The 19,986-nt window shown below is 31.8% G+C and overlaps 1 protein-coding gene across 2 annotated transcripts in view; it reads right to left on the reverse strand.

The window, feature by feature from the left end:
* LOC129975659 (metabotropic glutamate receptor 3-like) overlaps positions 1-19,986 on the reverse strand; it is a 171,145-nt gene that overhangs the window by 25,766 nt on the left and 125,393 nt on the right. For both annotated transcript variants that reach the window (XM_056088765.1, XM_056088766.1), the window contains exons 6-9: positions 19,564-19,846; positions 5,693-5,955; positions 3,585-3,710; positions 1,454-1,879 (exon numbers count right to left, since the gene is read on the reverse strand). In XM_056088765.1, coding sequence (XP_055944740.1) covers positions 1,454-1,879; positions 3,585-3,710; positions 5,693-5,955; positions 19,564-19,846 — 1,098 coding nt within the window. The remainder of the gene's footprint in view (positions 1-1,453; positions 1,880-3,584; positions 3,711-5,692; positions 5,956-19,563; positions 19,847-19,986) is intronic.

The following is a 19,986-nucleotide window of genomic DNA, read 5'->3' on the forward strand; positions in this document are numbered from 1 at the left end:
CTTTTGTATCATGGTCATGTTACTGGACTGTAAACCACAAGGTCCCAGGTTCTATCCTCGCTCATCCCAATCGGCAACAGTACCATTGCTTCGAGATCCAACTAGATTGATATCTATACATTGGTCTTTGATAAAAATCTATCTACAAGATTAATTTTGCAGGAAAAACTGAAATCACCTTTCCGACACTCGTGGGCACGGTGGGGCAACACTCATTCCCTTGAGGGGATTCAAATCACATTGAATTATTTGTAATATAATTCTGATTCTTCATTTCAAGCCTAATAAAGATTTTATTGCTTAATTGTTGCGAAAAATCTTCAAAAGAATACTCTTTTAAATGCTTCACCTTTTCTATATTTTTTGTGTTTTAGAGAATGTCCTCTTTTTCTCTTCAGACTTCACATTCCAGCTGCCGAATCTGTATAAATTTGTTCAGTAGTTGGTGAACCCAATAATGGTGGATGGAGCGTTTTGGGATAAGCCAGAATGTTTTTTTTTTTCTTTGACGAAGACGAAAGTCAATCTCGGGCATTTAATTAGTTTAAAGTGAGGCAGAATCAAAGAGCATAGCATAATATTATTGTGTTCGGGGTGTGTTGGAGTGGGATATTTAATAAATGGGAGAGTTTTTATTTAATTATCCATTACTGTTCGGTCATATGATCTCGACCCATAAGCCATTCGCTACTTTGACTAGGCCAAAGACTTCTAACAAAATTGAAGATACCCCAATATTTATATAATAAATTTCTTCGATGGAAAGCCATTTGAAAGTTAATCAAATGGCTTTATTGCTACCAAAACAGAAAATACTTGAGACAATAATTTCTGCTTCACTCTTTTGAAAATTTTGGATATTTACTGATAGTTCAGATGAGAACCAAAAAACACGTTAAAGTGTTGCACTTCTTTGGGTATGCATACTACTAAGTCATCCGGGCATTCATGACTCCTTTTCAGCTTCATGGCGATGATCTCAACAAAGGATTGATCCCCTATGGCGGCTTATTACTTCCTACTGTATCAGCTGGTCGGTTGACGCCCATACATTTTTCGGCTCGAACCAGCTACTTCTACTTGTTATGCTTTAATATTTCCCCGTAGTGTGTTTTTTTTTGTAAATAAATCATTACCTCGTCGTTCTTGAGAATCGCAGCATTTCAAGCATCTGAATATTCTGGGAATCTTTCCTATTTCTCAAATATCAATTTTAACAAAGAAGCTCTTATTGAATTACTTTAATTCAATTCTGACCACTGACTTTCGACACTGAACACTTAATTTCCCGCGAAGATTGAATACTTTGGTAAGGTTAAAGAAGAAATGAATCGCCTTTCTTCCAAGTTCTTGATATCAACAACAACAACAAAAAAATCAGAAGTAGACAGTTTTTATTAGTACTAACCGCATGGAAATGAATCCAGTTCCAAAGACTTCAAAAATGACTTACCTAAGAGCAGCAGCCCACTGAGCTCTCTGCCAGAAGCTTTAATCACGGGGGTGTTCCGGAATTTCCAGAACTGTACGGCTACCCCAATCGTGGTCAAGATGCCCATGCCCGCGAAGGTCATGGTGCCCAGAGCCCAGGGGCTGCTGTAACTGAGGTAGGCCTCTGGAATGGGATCGCAGCGAGTCTTATGGGGAAGGGCGGGTAAGGTACCGAGCGGACAGTCCTCGCAGTGAAACGGGTCTGGAAGGTACTGATATGCTGAGCAGTTAGTGCACAGCCAGCAACATGTATCTCCTTCGAGTTGCAACTTCGCCTGGCCGAGGTGACAAGGAGCACTACAGAAGGAACGAGGGAATTCCATTTCGAGATGTTTGAAACGGAGGGCGTTCTTGTCCAGATCCAGGTGAGGAAGTCCCATCTCGGCCACTGGAAGGAAGTGGACATTATCATATAACCAAACAGTTCTATTTCATAAAAAAAAGCAAGAAATTTTATGAATACTTGTCTCACTGAAATTGACAGTCTTGTACTAGAGCTAATATTTCGACAAATAAACAACATTTATGTTTGTTTTGAGAAATGATATTATGACTAAAGCCATTTTATAACAAAGAAATAAATTTAAAACAAAGTAAGTGTAGATCATCATCCTTATTTACTGAAGAAAGATAAATTTCGAAGTAATTGATGTTACCAATTGAATATACTAGAAGTTAAAAAAATTGTCAGTAGAGGGCGTTATTGATCTGATATTTATTGATAGTTGTTTGTCTCAGTATACAATCTATCAAAAAAGTACCCGAATGCTGCTTGTTGTGTAAACACTAATCATCGCATATAAATCAGACATTTCCTGATGCCAAATTTTAGAAAAATGGTTCTAAAAACGTAGGCAATTCTTTGCTTAGATTGAAGTTTGCATTCACTCAACTTTTTCAAATAACAACTTACGATTTGGAAATCAAATTCAAGTTTTCCAGCTTAAACTAGCATGGATCTTAATGATAGATGGATTTTTTTAGTCAATCTATTATATTTTTTGATACAAGCGATCAGATTAATTTTTGTTTCATTAAACCTTTACTTTATTCAAATAAAAGTTTTGAGCTCTTAAATTATATTTTAGAATTTTTATCAATTATCAAATTTACATCTTAAAAATTATAGAATAAATACAAATAAAAATTTTGATGATAGTTGGGAAAAGCAGCAATTGAAACATTTCATCATCTCTCCGACATTTCAACCACTTCTCCTGAATGTTTTCGAAAATATGGAGTGAAATTCTGAAGCACATGGGAAATCATTTTCACTCATTCTGATGGATGATCGATGAAATTAAGAGAAAATATTATTCAAATAAAACAGAAAATAAAATATATATTTGAATATTATTTTAAAATACATCTTTTACAAATAATTAGATTGTGATAATATTAAGTAATATTTTATTTTAAAAATAAATTTAAGAAAAAAAAATCAAGAAAAGGCGAAAAATCAATTCAATTTACAGTTCCTATTCATCAACACGTGGTCCTATGAAGCATGAATAAATGTAACTGTAAAGAAAATGATTAGGTCAAAATAGGGACAAGTAAAGTGACATATAAATTTACGTAGGGGATATTTATAGATGCAACTATTACGGAACAGTTAACTATGTATGGTGGCTAACAGCAGATTTTAATAAAATGGCATCTGATTTTAGATATTCACTTCCTATTTTAAAGATTCATATTGATTATTAGGGGCATATTGCGTAATTCCTATTATATTATCCAGATGATATTTCATGAATTATATTATGCTACAATTTTTCCTATCACTCAATAAATAGATGAAATAAGTAATTATAAATAAATATATATTAAAAGTTAAGATAAAATTAGTTTAACTTTTTTTGATCTAAACTCTTTTATAAACTAGTTTTCCAATAAAAATTGCAATAACTTTTGAGATTGACGTGTAAAGAGTTTCTATCTAAGTGGTACGTATCAAATGAAAGTTTTCTTTCAAACCAGCACATCTCTTGAAGCATTTCAAAGATCTCTAAACGAAATCTAAAGAATTTTGCTTTGATTATTTGTTTCTAGAGAATCAAAAATCTTAAAGACAGTTTTGCTGTACTCACATGCGTACGTTCCAACAGGTCTCCAAACGTATTCGTTGGAATCACTCTTCTTCTGGAAATTGATAATGCTGTATCTGGGGGGTGCGTCACCGCTCGGTAGGAAGCGGAACGTCTTCTCACTTTCATCTGTTGGATATAAAGATTTTCAGTACCAAGATACAGGTGTGAGTTGTAATCCATTAGTTTCATTCTTGTCAATGCAACTTTAACTGACATCTCTTCATAAAAGATATAATAATGATTAGCCAAGTGCTCTATTTGCAATTTAAACTTTTTTCTAAAAATAAGTTTGGTTTCACGCTGTATACAGAGGTTATTAAATTTCGAAAAACTTACAGGTGTAATTAAAGTGTGAGGTGATTTGTGAGATGATTCATAAAGGAGTTTATAGCGATTGCAGTTTTAGTTGTTGAATTAAAAACAATTGTATATTGAACAGAAATAGTAGAAATTCAAACTTTTGTAAACAACAAGCTGAATCAGTTGAACTCAGCCTATCTTTTTTATTGCTGTTTCTTAAAACATTTTCCAACACTGATTTATTTAATAATTTCCTTCATTTCAATGCTTTGAGAAATTTTTCTTTGATTGTTTGTCACATGAATAATCTAAAAATATTTTCACCAGTTCCTTACTTTAGTTTATTGCACAAAGGGCAAACTATTTGATTCAAGGTTTTAGAATATAGATTATAGAAGAAATAAAATTAGATCGATTGTTGTGTCTATATTTTTCATTTAGTTTTTTTTTTGTTTCCATTTACACTTCCAATATAAAGCTCTGATTTTTGTTGCTTTTCTTTCAGTTTTTTTGTGGTTTTATTATTGGAAAAAAATTTAAAGCTACATTTATTTTTAGCCTACTTTTTTCGAATAAATGTTTATTTTAGTAAATATGGATGGTATTTTCGGCCACTATTAGCTGCAAGTGATATGCGAGAAAAATTTAAAAAAAAAAAGAATAAAAGAATAACAAATGCATTTGAAGTGTGGCTGTGGCTACAAAGATTTTGTATTTAAAATGTAACATTACAATTTCCGACTCCAAATTTATGAAATGAGGTACATCATTTATTGGTATGTTTTGTAGATTCAATCCATATCATATGTGTTTCTTTTTTTGAAACATTTATGAGTTGTATTGTTACTAGCCATTTTTTTCCTGCAGCGATTTAACCAGAAGCAGTGCAATAAGCATATTGCCAGAAATATATTGGGAGGCCTATTTTTACTGTTCTACGAAAATTCTCCGTTATAAAGAAATTGAACTCTATTTACTGAAGCTTTCAATTTTTATTAACCAAGAAAGAGAAAACTCTAACATCTGATAAGATCGGTTATTTCTATTGTATTTTACACACTACCGGCAGATCACGAGTTCACTCAGTAGGCTGGTAAAAGAAATACGCAAGGAAATCGAGTCATCTAGTGAGCGATCCGTCCCAGATTTTTCGCAAAACACGATTCATCGCGATCCATCTTCAAAGATTCATGCATTTCGAATGATTAAAATATTTTAAGCATTTAAAGACACAAACATAGCAAGCCTTTTCTTTTTTTGCATTTGCATTCAGTTTCTAATCTTTCAACAATGTGTTGAATTTAATTCTAGAAAGAAAATTCTTATTTTAGAATGTTATGAATTTTGAAATATATATGAATTAAATATTTTGGAGCGTTTCATTACGAACGATGGATATATAATTACACACACAAGTCTTTATTTTTAACTATAATAAAAACGCTGTTAATTAAATACATTTTTCTTATAATGTTTATATTTTTGTAATTTCATCAGAAAGGAAGACTTATTTCACTTTGCTAAAACGGTTATCAAATATGACAGGGGCACAAATGCAGAGACGATATTAAATCCATTGCCGCCAGGGATAATTCGTGTTCCTTTTACCTATTTATTTCGCGCTAACGCTCCTACTTGATCAGCTTTTATCATGCAGTTCTCTGTGGGAATTATTATGTTCTCTTTTCCTGATGTTTAACTCACCTCCCCTGACACCTGCTCCATCATCACTGCGCTTTGCGTTGAAAATGTGCAAGCGTTCGTTTATTTGAATTTTTCCATGCAAAACAATTTGGGATTACACTCACCTTTGAAGTGTACCTTTTCCATGGCCTCTTTGAGTATCCGTCCGTCCATCGAGGCCATCGCTTCACAGAGCCCTGGCTTCCCCCCGCACAGAGCCTTGTGGACATTGGAGAGGGCGTGTGCGAAAGCGTAGGCAGCATCCCGCACGAAATGCAAAGCGGGCATCTGGCGGTAGCCGTTCGACTCCGAGATCTTGGGGTCAGTCATTTCCTGGCACCACTTGTGGAATTTTTGGTTGTACGGAGTCACGTAAAAGTCCTGCAACCTGTTAAAGGTGGAAAAACAAATCACTAAAATGAAGCGAGTATCCTCAATAGTAGAATAAGTTATTAACCTCCTTGAAAATTACCTTCAAAAACAGTTGATTACTTTCTGATTTCTGAAAACTTCTTTGAAAATATAAAATTTAACCTTTTCTCCTGCTCTTAAGATGAAATAAAAATTTAAATTTAAAAGATCTATTTAATTTATTCTGCGATTTAAAAACATTTATTGTCGCTTCATTTATTGTACAATTTAGTAAACATTTTTTATTCTCCTTGTTAGCAAGCTGATCGTTCAACTTCTGGAACACTACATTCAGATTGGACTTGAAATATGCCAGTCAGTGAAATTTTGGATTCCCCTGAATAGGATATGCGGGACACACACACACACATATACACAAAGCGAGATTACAGTTTAATAGCATAGGGTGACGCTCATTTAGATGTGGGTAATATAGACAGTTTTATCAAGTGACTCTGACGTCATCCGAACCAGCCCCATAAAACTGAATAAAATATATGCTTTATCCGATATTAGAAATAAAGGAGGAGCCAAGATTCCAGATTACATTTCCATTATGAACAAAATAACGTAACTTGAGATTGTAACGTATGCTAATACTTGGCACAGGAAACAATTCGTTACTAGCTCTACTTAAATCGAATTTGACTTATGAATCATTATCTAAACCGAATAATCGAAATTCGGCGATAAAATTGTTTGGAGTGTAAGCGTTTTAAATTATGAAAAAAATATTAATAAACTGAAGAGTTTTTTTTCCTTTTGCGAATTTCTCAGGAGATGTCATGAGCGTTAACATCTATTAAAAAATGAATATTGTATCAAATGAATGCTATGGGAAAGAATCCATTTAAAATCATTTTATTGGAAATAATAATATATATCAAAGACTTCAAATAAAAAAAATCATAAAATATTCTTACTTATTTAAAATTTCATAAATTCCAAGTTTTCTAAGAGAATACTCTTTTTGATATCATAGGCAAATTTCTTTCGACATAATTATTCAGGCACAATTTTCTGTCAATATTCGGGGATTGTATGGGGAGACAATTCACATTTTGGGTTAAGGCATTGTCTCTATATTTTAATATTGTTACAATACCATAATTTTTTTTGCGTAGTTGTAGTATTGAAGAAATAATCACAAACATTCTAAATGGATGCCGAATGGATCTTCCATCTTCACGACAATCTTGACCACTACATGACAATTGGAGACAAATTTGGTGAACAAAAAATGGAGGTTTTGATAAATACCAGAATTTTTATTATATCTCTCTTAGGATCCGAGATCTAAAATTTTTTCAAGAAAATCCCATATCCTGTTGTAAACCTGTGTAAACGAGATGAAGTGCAGTTGCATATGCTATTCCTGCATGAATTCCTAGGCTGTGACCTGTGCTTACTGTCTTCTAGGTTAAGCGCTGTTATTTGTTATAGAGCTTTCAGGCATTGTGTACGGTTCTGAATCTCCGTATAGTTAAACAAGCTCTCTGCATTTTTCTAGACGTATGTATGCAATACTTCAAAAATATCTTGTAAAGATGCTTTTGAAATATCTATAAATATAAGTTTATTAGAAATATTAAAATTAAAGTTAAAATCTCTATGTTACAATGTGTTTGAACTTGGTGCAGGTCTATTGTATTAAAATTTTTTGGAAAAGTTTTTTATTCTGTCCCACAAAAATGAATTTCATGGACTTGTAAGCTTTGCTAAATTCACGTCAGCATAAATCTCTATTACACTTTAAAAGTGTAAGCAGTCCATTTCTGCTCGTATTTGTATATACGAGCAGAAATGGTTATTGTTTGTATGGTTATTGCTCGTATTGTTTGAATAGACAATATACCACTCTATTCAAACAATATACAATAACAATATACCACTCTATTTCAAATTTAACTTTTAAATAAAGCTGTAAAGTATTTTAGTATCGGTAAAATTAAACTAGTTTTTATGAATGTTTCACTGACATTTTGTGTTTTTTTGCAAATAATTTGTAGTTTTGAGAGTTTCTGTAATATGAAGAACAGAGGAAAGATACATGCTTGTTACAAACAGCGAGCATAAATCACAGAGTTTATCGGATCAGTTTATGTTAAGATGCCAGTTATCAAATGTGCTATTCTAAAATTATAATACAAAAATTTTGAAGACCGACCCATTTTATAACTCTGAATGCTAACCATTCATTCCACATTTTTTCATCTTCGTTATTGTAACAATATTCTTTTACTTTTCTTATCTATTAAGTAAGAATTTAGGATACATTTCGTTATTTCCTATTTGAGTAGAAATTTGATATTAAGCAACATCACTCCACAGTTTTCTTTAAAAAAAAGTCTTCTGATTAATCGCAAAATCCTTTTATGATTTTCTGGTTGAATAAAAAAATAAATAAATTGAATTAATTTTGAAAAGAACAAAAAACATTTTTTAACCAAACATATTAAATATAACAGTAAAATTAATAAATCAAGAATCTAAATGCACAAGAAACCGGTTACTGAAAAAAGCGCACTTTTACAATTAGATGTTTATAAATAGATGATAAAAATGTTTTATTTGAATATTCGTTCTAAAAAGATCAAAATGAAGTTCCTACAGAATTTAACGGAACTTTTAACTTTTAAAAGAACATTTTTATCAAATTACGATTGTATATTTTAGCGAGGTACAGTTTTATCAAAATAAAAAAAAATGCAAAAGCATTAAATTTTTTTAAAAGAACTTTTATCATTTTTTCAGAATATCGGATTTTAATCCAAAAATATTATTAAGAAACTTCTATTAAAACAAAAATAAAAGGGTTTTAACAAGCCAGCACACACATTGGCTGATTCTTTTTTGTAAAAATGTTAAGTGAAATTTTTTTTACAAAACATATTGTTTATTAAATTGTATTTGAATGTGTAATTTTCTAAAATAAAAATTGCACAAAAGGAAGTTTGCATTGTTTCGAATCCATTTTTACTTGTACGTCAGCTCTCATAATGTCATGGTCACAATGGAATGAACTGTATCAAATGCATTATATCAAAATGAGTATAGAATTGAATATTTTTTTGAGTTTCTGTGAGCTGACTTACATTTGCTGCAAGGACTTTTAAAATTATTAATGTTAAGAATATGGGTTGAAATGTTAGCATAAATCGAAGTAGAAGGCCATTTTATATGATTTCAGTAAAATTATAGCTAATTTTTATAGAATACAACTTTTGTTTTGTTTCCTTTCGGCAATCCGAATGAAAAAATAAATTGAAATAATTTTTTTTGTGGAGTGTAATTAGCATTTAAACTTTATTTTATGTGATTAGGTGTCTTATCTTCTAAATTTAACAGTATTTGAGTTTCACTTTTTTATTTGTCTTGCAAACTATTCAGATTATAAATAGAATCCTTTTCTTTTTTGCTTTCAACAATGAAAGAAAATAATAATGAATGAAAAATTATGAATGAAAGAATTTTTGACGACGCCGTGACAACGGTTTGAATTTTAGGGGAACAATGTAATCTATTATTGGAAATAAATTTTTTTTAAAATTAACAAAATTTAATAAAAACGTGTACAACTATTAAACTGGTAACATTAAAAATTATAAATATTTGAAATACTGTAAAAGGTATTTTTGTGCAATACCATTTCCGGAAGTTATAGAGGAAAAATTCCAAAATTCGTTTCATTTTTAATTCATTTTCTAATTAAAATTTTAAGAAAATCACTCTGATATGCACATTCACACTATCCAAAAAGTATATGTGTTGACGCTCTAAGTCAAATATTGTTAAAATTGTAAGTCATGTCAAAACTGTAAAAATCCATTTTTGTACAAGAGTTTCATTGTCAGTGTTCATTTTCTATAAAAGTGTGGTATTTATAGAAACTCTATAGGTGTTCCAATTTTGAATAGTGACCGATATATTCTCTTCATTTTTATCGGCATTATGACTGAATGAAGGGATGAAGAGGCTTTGCAGTACGCACTCTGTTGGTCTCGATGACTTGAAGACCTGTATTTCAGCTATACTTGATGAATCCATCGCATACTGGCAGGTATTGCAAAGAGAATGAGATATTGTAGAGGTGCCGAGGATATTCCTTTCGAACAAGTTTTTAAACACTTCATTTAATATATTATGTGAATATGTTTTTAAAAATTCAATGAAAGTCAATAAATGCAACATTATTTTCTTATTTTGCTATTTTGATAGCGTTTCGTGGTTCCTGCAAACCACAACGAAATTCTCGCTCAAATGCCGAAGCTACCTTTCTGGATTTAAAAATCGAAATAGCTAATGATAAAACATTAGTTGGTATCTACGATAAAAGGATGAATTCAACTTTAAAATGACGAAACCTTGTAATTACCATTCTAATCTAAACTCTAAAATTTTCAAAAATCTAATTTTCTCACAATTTAACAGAATAAAAAGAGTTTGTAATAACAAAATTTCCTGTATTGAAGTAACACATAATCTCATAATTTGTTTCTGAAAACAAACTAAAAATTCAAGATTATTTCTGAATAAAACTAAAAAAAGATACAATTTCATTTAGAGAGCGCTACTACTAAACCACAGATGAACTTAAGCAAATCAATAAAATTACAAAGTCAATATTAGCAAAAAGAATAAATATAGAATAAAAAAAATAAGAAATTAAGATTAGATTTTTCTAATCTGATTTAGATTGAGAGAAAAAATAAACATAAAAAAATCTTAATTTCTATCGGACAAGATTTGGATATTTTTATTTCTAAAATTTCTAGAAAATATCATTTGCCCCCGGAAGGTTTTGGAGAATGGAAAGTGAGAATTTTAGAAGAAATTAAGACAAAAATGAATATTGATATTAGCAGAGCTAAAGAACGAGGGATTTACTTTAGTAAAACGTTATAAAAAGAAATAAAAAAATAAAAGAGAAATTTGTTATTATAGTAATAGATAAATCAACAAATAATTTCTGTTTAATGTGTAAATATTATTATAGAGAGCTATTAATTAATGAATATAATTCTAATGCAACTTACATTTTAAAGAATAACGGGAAAAAGGAATTTGATAAAAGAATGCTAGCTTTCGCGAAAAAAACTAAAATTGAGACATTTTCTTTAAACTATCATTATTTGTTCCCAACAATAAAATTTCATAAAAAATACCCATTAAAATTTAGATTTGTGACTTGTCCCAATGGCAGTTATAATTATTATACGAGAAAACATTTCTTTAAATACTTGAAAATTTTACTGAATAAAATTAAAGATGAAGATAACTTTATAATTAATAGTAACAAAGAAGTTTGGATTTTCTAAAAGATAACATTAATAAACTTAATACTTATGATCTTGAAAATTTATATACTAATCTGCCTCATGAAAAATTAATAAATGTCTGTACTTTTATAAATGACGAATATCTAAATGAAGATTTTATTACAAAAAAAAAAAAAACCTGGCTAGAATTATGTAAATTTAATATTACAGAAAATTACGTTTTTAATGGAATTAATTTTTATAAGCAAGTAAAGGGCATTTCAATGGGAACAGCTTTCTCAAGTGCATTAGCCAATATTTTCCTACATTACTATGAAAAAAAAAATAAACACAGTTTAATAAAAGGTTGGAGATATATTGATGACTTGCTTCTGTTGAACTTAGTAATACTAATATTGTTACTAATTGTTATCCAAAAAATTTAGTGCTAACCGAAAAAAAAAATTAACTTGAAGCTACCTATCTGAATTAAAAATCGAAATTCCTAATGGTAAAACATTAATTGGTATCTACGATAATAGGGATGAATTCAACTTTAAAATAGTTAAGCTTAGTAATTACCATTCTAATCTATAAAATTTTCAAAAATTTAATTATCTCACAATTTAATATATTGAAGCAACAAATAATCTCATTAAAAACTTAACTACTAATGAATTTCCCAGAAACTATAGCAATATAGAAGTTCTAATAAGAGAAAAATTGACATCGCACTAATCTTTTGGCACGGCTAAAAAAAAAAAAGATGTTAGGTTATATGTTAACTAATTCAATAGATGGCGCTGATACCATCCATTTGTTTATTTCTTTGAATGTCGAAACGTTTTTATGCAGTAAAGACGCGGGAAACGGGAGAAAAGCCTCTTTTGTAGAGATTTTGTCTGCTACCGGTATGTTCTTTCCTTTTTGTTTCTTTAATTGGTTGTGAGTGTTCTTTTATAGTTTATATTATGTTATTATAATATTCGCTTAAATAGGAGATTGTAATTTGATTTATTTTTTTAAAAAATGGTTTATCTCTAAGGCCTTAATTTCAGGGGATTTTCGGGTCACGAGGATGAGTATTGTTGGACAAAGTCAGACCCCTCACCGAAAAACTCCCTTGTTTGAATTCCTACCTGAAGGTGACCCTTGAAAAAGTTTTCAGGCCGGATTCTTAACTTCTTACTTTGACTCTATATTTATTCTTTTTGCTAATATTGACTTGGCATTTTTACTGTTTTGTGTATATATAAGGAAATGATATGATATAAGGATATAAGGAAATGATATGATTTGATTTTAAAAAGCTTGCTTTCGATGCAGTTTTGTTTTAAAGATTTTGAAAACAATTGGCAAAAAATAAGTAATTCTGTTGGAAATTTGAATTTCATTATGAGGACGACTACTTAGGTACATTTTATACTTTATACGTTAAAGCTTTTAAATGGAAGCTATCGTACGAATCCGGACTCAATACGATGTCTTGTGCACTTGAAATCCGAAACGATATGATGTATTCTCGCTGGTGTTGAGTGAAAATTATTTACTCATACAAAATGACTTTGTTATGCAGAAATTGTGGGGGTTTGGGTACTATAAGTGGGATAATTTCGTAAGCCTTGACACAATAGCTGTCTGCGCTATATTTTACGTGATTTTTGAAAGTCAGTTTAGAGTCGAGGCAGAGTTCAAGATATTTAACTACAAAGTTCCATTTTAGTTCATCCTAAAAAAAAAAAAAAAATTAGATTATTGATAGATTTCTTTGCGTATCCGTTACGGAAGAGTATAGCATGCTTATTTTCAATATTAACTTGAAAAGTCAGCATGTGCACCCTTTTTCAATTTGAATTAATGCGCCTTCAAGTTCGCGAACTACATATTTTGTAGCAATTTCTTGAATTAGGATTGCCGTATTGTCAGCGAAGACAGAATTCCTAATATTGTTCATTTTAGGAAAATCATTGTTGAAGATGCAGTAGAGTAAGGGGCTGAAGGCCTTCTTATAGGGTGCAAGCTTTGATTTTGCCTTTATTCAAAAATGTTTTGATAGAGTTTGACCTAAAATTTGCGGATGGCGATTAAGTTTGCAACTATTGAACTAAGGTGGGAGAGAAACTTGAAGTGAATGTGAAGATAGGCCGTAATGTCACATTCGATCAAAAACTTTTCTAACAACCAGGAAGACGTCTCCCGTAATGAGTTTTGCATTGGACTCAGCAATTATTGCGTTAATAACTCAAAGCAGTTGGTGAGTGTAGCTGTGATTTTTTTCTGAAGCCAGATGGATCTTCTGGTATGATGTTGAATACCAGAGTTATTGCAGTGCTCGGTGTGTCTATTATGTTTTCAAACAGTTTGCGTTGTCTAGTAAAATAATTGGGTGATAAGAGCTAGGAATTTTGGAATTTTGTTTCGGCTTTGAAACATTAGCACATGCACCTCTTTCAGTCCATTAGAAAGAATTTTAGTTCAATACATCTATTAAATGTTTTAATTAGGTGAGTCTTTGCATTGGGAATGGGCAGTTTAATTACTTTGCTAGGACTACCATCTGGGCCGGTGGATTTTTTGGCATTGATTTTATGCAGATGAAAGTTCTTGTGGAGAGGTAAGCTTCAAGGCAATTTATTGACTGCTGTATTGACCTGCTTAATTTGGGCATTGCAGTAAGGCTCTAGGGTTTTCCTGGAAGGAGTCTCCTAGGGAGTGGTTGAATGCGTCAGATTTACATATTGGAGTTTATTTTAAATCATTAGTTTCCAGAATGGGCAAGGCTGGCGTAAATGTTTTGGTAAATTTTCTGTTAGTGAATTGTCCTCAGGATTAAGGCTTTCCAGCAAATCCTTCCAAACTTTATTATCTTACTCGCTGAATTCATCACTAATCTTATTTTGGAGTACATTTTATTGTAAGTGTAGCATGTTGAACATATGCAGTCTATTTTTGAGTTTAATCTTGTCAATGATATTAAGAGGAAGTCTTCGTGGATGAGTTTTGCTTTGGAGGCTAGATTTTGTGTGGAAATAACTGAGGTTGTGAATTTTCTTATTGCATTCTCCACATCCGGAATCGTCTTGATTTCAGATTGAAGATTCAGGACTGGGTTATGATCGCATGAGAGCTCATTAAGTTAGCTGGCGACATCATAGGGGATATTTCTCCTAATCCCAAAGTCGAGAGTACTTAAAGAAGGAACGTTGATTAGTAAGTGAACAGGTTTTTGAGGAGGCTTGAGGAAAAGATTATTCCAGGCAATGAAGTGAAGAATAATAGAGATATTACTGTTCGGATGAAAATAGCTTGAGGCAGAATGCTTAACACTGAAATCTCCGACAACAATACTTTTGTTGGTTTGATAGAAGATACTTCGCTTCTTGAGAGTTGATTTTTCCGTGAGGAGGACGGCACTGGAAATTGTGATTTGGCTTTCGTCTGGAGGCCATTTGTAATGAAGAGTTTTCAAAGCTTGACGGGAAGAGGGAGTAATATGACGAGGAATTGAATTTTTAATAAGGATAACTACACCACCATCTCAATTCGTAAATTTGTTTTTCCGGTAGGAGATACAGCTGCGATTCTCAACCTGTGGGGCGCGCGAACACACTAGAAGGGGGGCGCGAGAATATCCAAGAAAAAAATATTATTTAAAAAAATTGGATAACTGATTGAAAGCAAAGCACACATACACATAAAAAACAAAATACATTTCGACATATTTAATAACTCATTAAAATAAAACAATTTACTAAATCAAAACTTACTTAATCAAAATATACTAAATTAAAAACAAATTTAATAACTATTAGTGACTTCCTTGGGCCTGTCTTGCAGAGCAAAGTTTTTCGAAGGAAGACTTAATGTTAGAAATAGTCACTCTCAGCTCTTTTTCTATATTTAGCCGAGATCTGTATTTTGTCTTCCAAGAAGCCACACCAGAAAATCCAGTTTCACAAAAGTAGGATGTTGAAAATGGTAATAGAATGCGAAATGCACTTGTTTTAAGTGCAGAAAAATCATCCACTACTCCTGCCCAAAATTCAAATAGGGATTTACTACTAAATTGTCTTTTAGTTTCGTCACTTGTCGTGAAGTCTATGATTTTTCTTCCTCGTCAATTGAGAGTCCTTCGGGAGTCTTATGAAATGGATCCCTAATCCACTCGTAACTAGCTATCAGTTTGTCGTCAGCAAGAAAATACTTTTTAAAATTTTTTGCCAGCATGGCTAAATGATTTTCAATGGTTACAAAAACAACTTTTACACGTTCTTCATCAGCCTTGTAAGTTTTAATACAATCATCTTCATTTGCAAACATTGTTAGTTTTTTTCTTTTTGCTTTAAATTTCTAAATTCCAGCTCCACAATTCCTATTTTCTACAAAAAGCATTACCTTTATCATTCGTATCCAACATAAGTGTATTTGCTCCTTAGAGTTGAAGATTCAAGTTATCTAATTTCTCGAATATTTCGACCAAGTAGCTCAATTTCATCACAAATAAACCATCTCAAAAATTTTCGGCATCCGGTCTGTTTTCTTCTTCTAGGAAAATGAAGATTTCTTCTCTTAATTCATAAACACATTGTAATAATTTCCCACGTGATGACCATCTTGCTTCGCAATAAAATAGTAACGCTGAATGTACTGAACCCATGTCTTTACAAAGTGCGGAAAAGATTCTCGATTTCAGGGGTCTCATTTTTATATAATTTACAACGGTTACAACCGTAGTTAACACAGTATTCAGACCAGGGCTCCTTTCTTTCGAGGCCAAAGTTTCTCTGTGGATCATGCAATGTGTCCAGACGCAGTGGGACGAGTTCTTTTTACAAGTGCTTGTATACCTTGGAATCTTCCGGACGAGCACCATCGGTGCCTATTCCGACGCAATTTTTCCATTCTATGTTTGCTTCGTTCATAAAATCATTTAAAACAGCAAATAATTAAGCGCTGTTGTTTTGAGTTCTATTGGTTAGGAGAAAAGTAGTTCTTCTACTACTGACATGTTATCACAAAATCGAACATAGGCAATTAAATGAGCAACTTTATTACTTTCTGTTGCTTTATCAAGCTGTATTGTAAACAATTTGTCACGCAACTGCGAGAAAAGCTGACATTGTACATCTTCAGCTATATCGCCAATTCGACAGGCAACAGTATCATTTGAAAGAGGTATGGACTGCAATTATTTTGACAAAAATTATCTCCAAACTTAACTTCTACAATCTCAATTGCTGTTGGCAAAATAAGCTCTTCACGAATGGTGTGAGGTACTTTTACACCTGGCTATTTTATATGAAATTTTGTAAGATACAATTAAAACTTTTTCATTCACAGACAAAGTTTCTTTAAAAAATGATTTTTGCTTTTTATATGATTTTAATTTTAATTCGAAGAATTCTCTGGATTTATTGACGCACTCACTATGAAGCGTTTCCAAATGTCGTTTAAGTTTATTAGGTTTCATGCTGTCTGCGTCCAACATTTTTGAGTAAATTATACACAGGGGCCATTCTTCTTCATTTACTTCAGTACTGGTAAACCCAAAATTTAGGTATTCTTGAGAATATTTTCTTGATTTTATTTTCGGAACCACTCTCATCTGTTTACTTGTTGATGCTTGACTATCGTCTATAGCTCACTTATTTTAGCTTAAAAATTTATTCATGAGTTTGCATAAATCTGCAGCCGTGAATATTTAATATGGTGAATTGCAATTAACACGAAAACATATATAACACATACATATTCACGATAGAATCGATAGTGATAGAAGGATCGACTCGAATGAAACTGGCTGGAATTGAAACTTGCGTTATCGAACATTTTCATTTTTCCTATGAGTAAACATTTGCTCTGCGCATGCTTTAGACAGCATCGGTCGTGTGGATTCCATTCCACAAACATTATTTTTTTCTCTTTTGTTTAGTCATTCTTCTGTTTTATTTATTATTCGAAAAAATGTATTCCCAATTTCTAAATTTAGCTCACCTCGTCTAGGTTAACTTTATTAACGAATTTTTCTACTTTCATATTCTTTTAACGTTATCTCCCTGTTTGACTTTCATTTGAAATATAATATTTAAATTTTTCCCGCTTTCATTCGCTTCATCTGTTTACCGCCCGCTTGACAAAATGCCAGATATGCTTTTCGCCAACGTTTTCGCGCTTTTACTCTTGTTTTGGCAGTTAGTTAAAAATAATTTAAAAACAGAATCCAAAATACTCAATATACATTATTGTTGTACGCATTTTATTGTAAGCGGGGGGCGCGATGAAAATTATGATTGAAAACTGGGCCACGAATACTGAAAGATTAAGAAACGCTGAGATACAGTTAGGCAGCTTCAGGTTGTCAGAGGCTGATGGGTCTCTGACAACCCATCGACAACTGAGCGATGTGTTTGGCTCCCATTAGAAATACATGAGAGAAAAAAGAGCAATCAATTAGAGTGTGAGAAAATGGGGCGTGATTCACGGGAGAAAAATTAATCCATGAGAGTGCAGAGAATAATGTATGTTTTTTGAATGTAAAAGCTCCGACTTTTTTTTAACGTTGGAGCTTTTAAAAGTCCAGGCAATTCTTGAAAAATATTTTTGATATTCTTTTGATGACTCCCGAGCATCGCCTTTTCAAAAAAACTTTAAGTACTTAAAGTTTCTGGCTTTTTCACTGTTTCATTATGGTTTTACGGTCAAAAAAAGTCGTAATAGTTTGAGCACAGGCCTTTTTTTTGTTTATTGTTTTGAGGGACAGAGGTCTTTGGATAGCTTTGCAGTCATGCCAGGTGGCCGTATCCACAGTTTTGGGTTGCATTGTTTTTATTTCACTTCATACTTGATGTCATAAACATATTTTGTTTGTGTTTTGTATCATCATGCTTTTTTCCTTGCATAGTCCTTCAAAATAATATTCTAACGTTACTCATTATTTCAAAACAAATTATTAAACATTAAATCTGTAAATACTTGCCATCAGCGAAATATGCAATCTATACACGTATAAAATATTTCTTCCTCGGAAGAGATAATTTTGATATTTATACTTGAAGATATAATGATCAAGATACTTCATAGCAATCTGAAAATGATATCTATAAATATGTATACAGACTCTTATGTGATTTTAGTTTACATATTTTTAAAGAGGATAAACATAATGATTTATTTTTATTGAATTTTTATGGATACGAGCAATATGTATTTAGATACTTTTTGATGGATTGCATATAATTGTTTTAGCATTTTAGTTGCTCCTCCATTTTCAGAGTCAAAATTCATGCAATTTCTACTTATTATTTGCAGAATTTTATTTTTGCTTTGGAAATCATTCATTCCATGTTATGTTATTTGTTTTAATTACTATACAGTTACGTATTTTAAAATTCATCAAATTTTAAATTTAAGAATTCTAAAATTTTATTTCTTCTGGCTTCCTTATAAAATTGTTATAATCCTTGCAATACTGTTTAGATTCCCTTCATCGTAATTTGACTTCACCACATCTGCGCACTTTTTGACTTCTTGGAAGTGTTTTCTCCTCCCGGAGAGCCAATTAATATTCTAAAACTAAAAAGTTGATTAGAATTAATGCGATTTTTTTTGAAGAATATGGAAAAGAAGGATGCCAACAAAGAATACAAAAATGCGTTCGCAGAAAGTGAAGGAGAGAAAAACAACAGAAAAAACTTAGCTTAGTCCAATATAAAGAATGATACTAATGAGAAAGTTAAAATGGATTGCATTTATAGTTATTTATTGAATGCTTTTTTTCTCCTATATATGCACAATCCTAATTTCTACTGATATTTTTTCTTCTGAAGTAAACTGTGATTTCCTTTTCAATTTGTAGAAAGTTTTTCTTAAAATTTATACTGGACAATGAACAAAACAGCTCAGCATTGATAACCTCCTGTTGATGAGGCACAAAAGTTTAAAGAGGGAGGTACCAAGTTAAATCACCTACTTCCAAAATCACGAACTTCAACTGAAAGAAGCTCTCAGTATATAGTTGTACCATCCCTTCAGAAATTAAATGATGGGACATTAATACAGTTAATCTTCAATTAAATTTTGCATATCTTACTGTGGCAAACAACGGACAGCTTTTAAGCATCATTTTTATCATTCTGTTTCTATAAGGAATTACTTTTTTCATTCATAAATATTTTCTCCTAATCTGAAATACATTCATACCAACTTGGCGATGTTTCATTTGAATAACTTTAGCCGAAGGAATATCGATGAATAAAGACGAAATTCACCCAAAACATTCAATTTTGAAGCTAAAGCATTTTATCAGAAGGAAAGGAATTTCATCTTACTTGCAGCTGAAGTGCTCCTCCCAATATTCAGGAAACCACGGGTTGCTCTCGGCATTATTCTCGGGTGTGAGCGATTTGAAGTACTCGTCGAATCCTGCCAGAGGCTTGAGAAGAGGCGAGATAGTGATGGCTCCCTCCACGACCTCTTCGTGTCCCTCCACCACATACTTTCTTCCACCCCAAGCTTCGCTGCCGATCCACACGAAGCGGTTGATGGCCCGACGACGGGCTGCAGCCGCCATCACGTTCTTAGCCACTTGTTTATCAGAGAACACGACGACCACTGAAAAAAAGAAATCAAGCAGGGTTCGGTGAAAGAAAAAATACATTTTTAGTTCGCCAATAAAAATATGGTTTTAAAAGCACTTTTTTTTAAAATTAAATTTACTTATCTACTTCCTTTTTTTTTCTTAATATTCATAA

Source organism: Argiope bruennichi, chromosome 7, assembly GCF_947563725.1.
Source record: "Argiope bruennichi chromosome 7, qqArgBrue1.1, whole genome shotgun sequence".
NCBI lineage: Eukaryota > Metazoa > Arthropoda > Arachnida > Araneae > Araneidae > Argiope > Argiope bruennichi.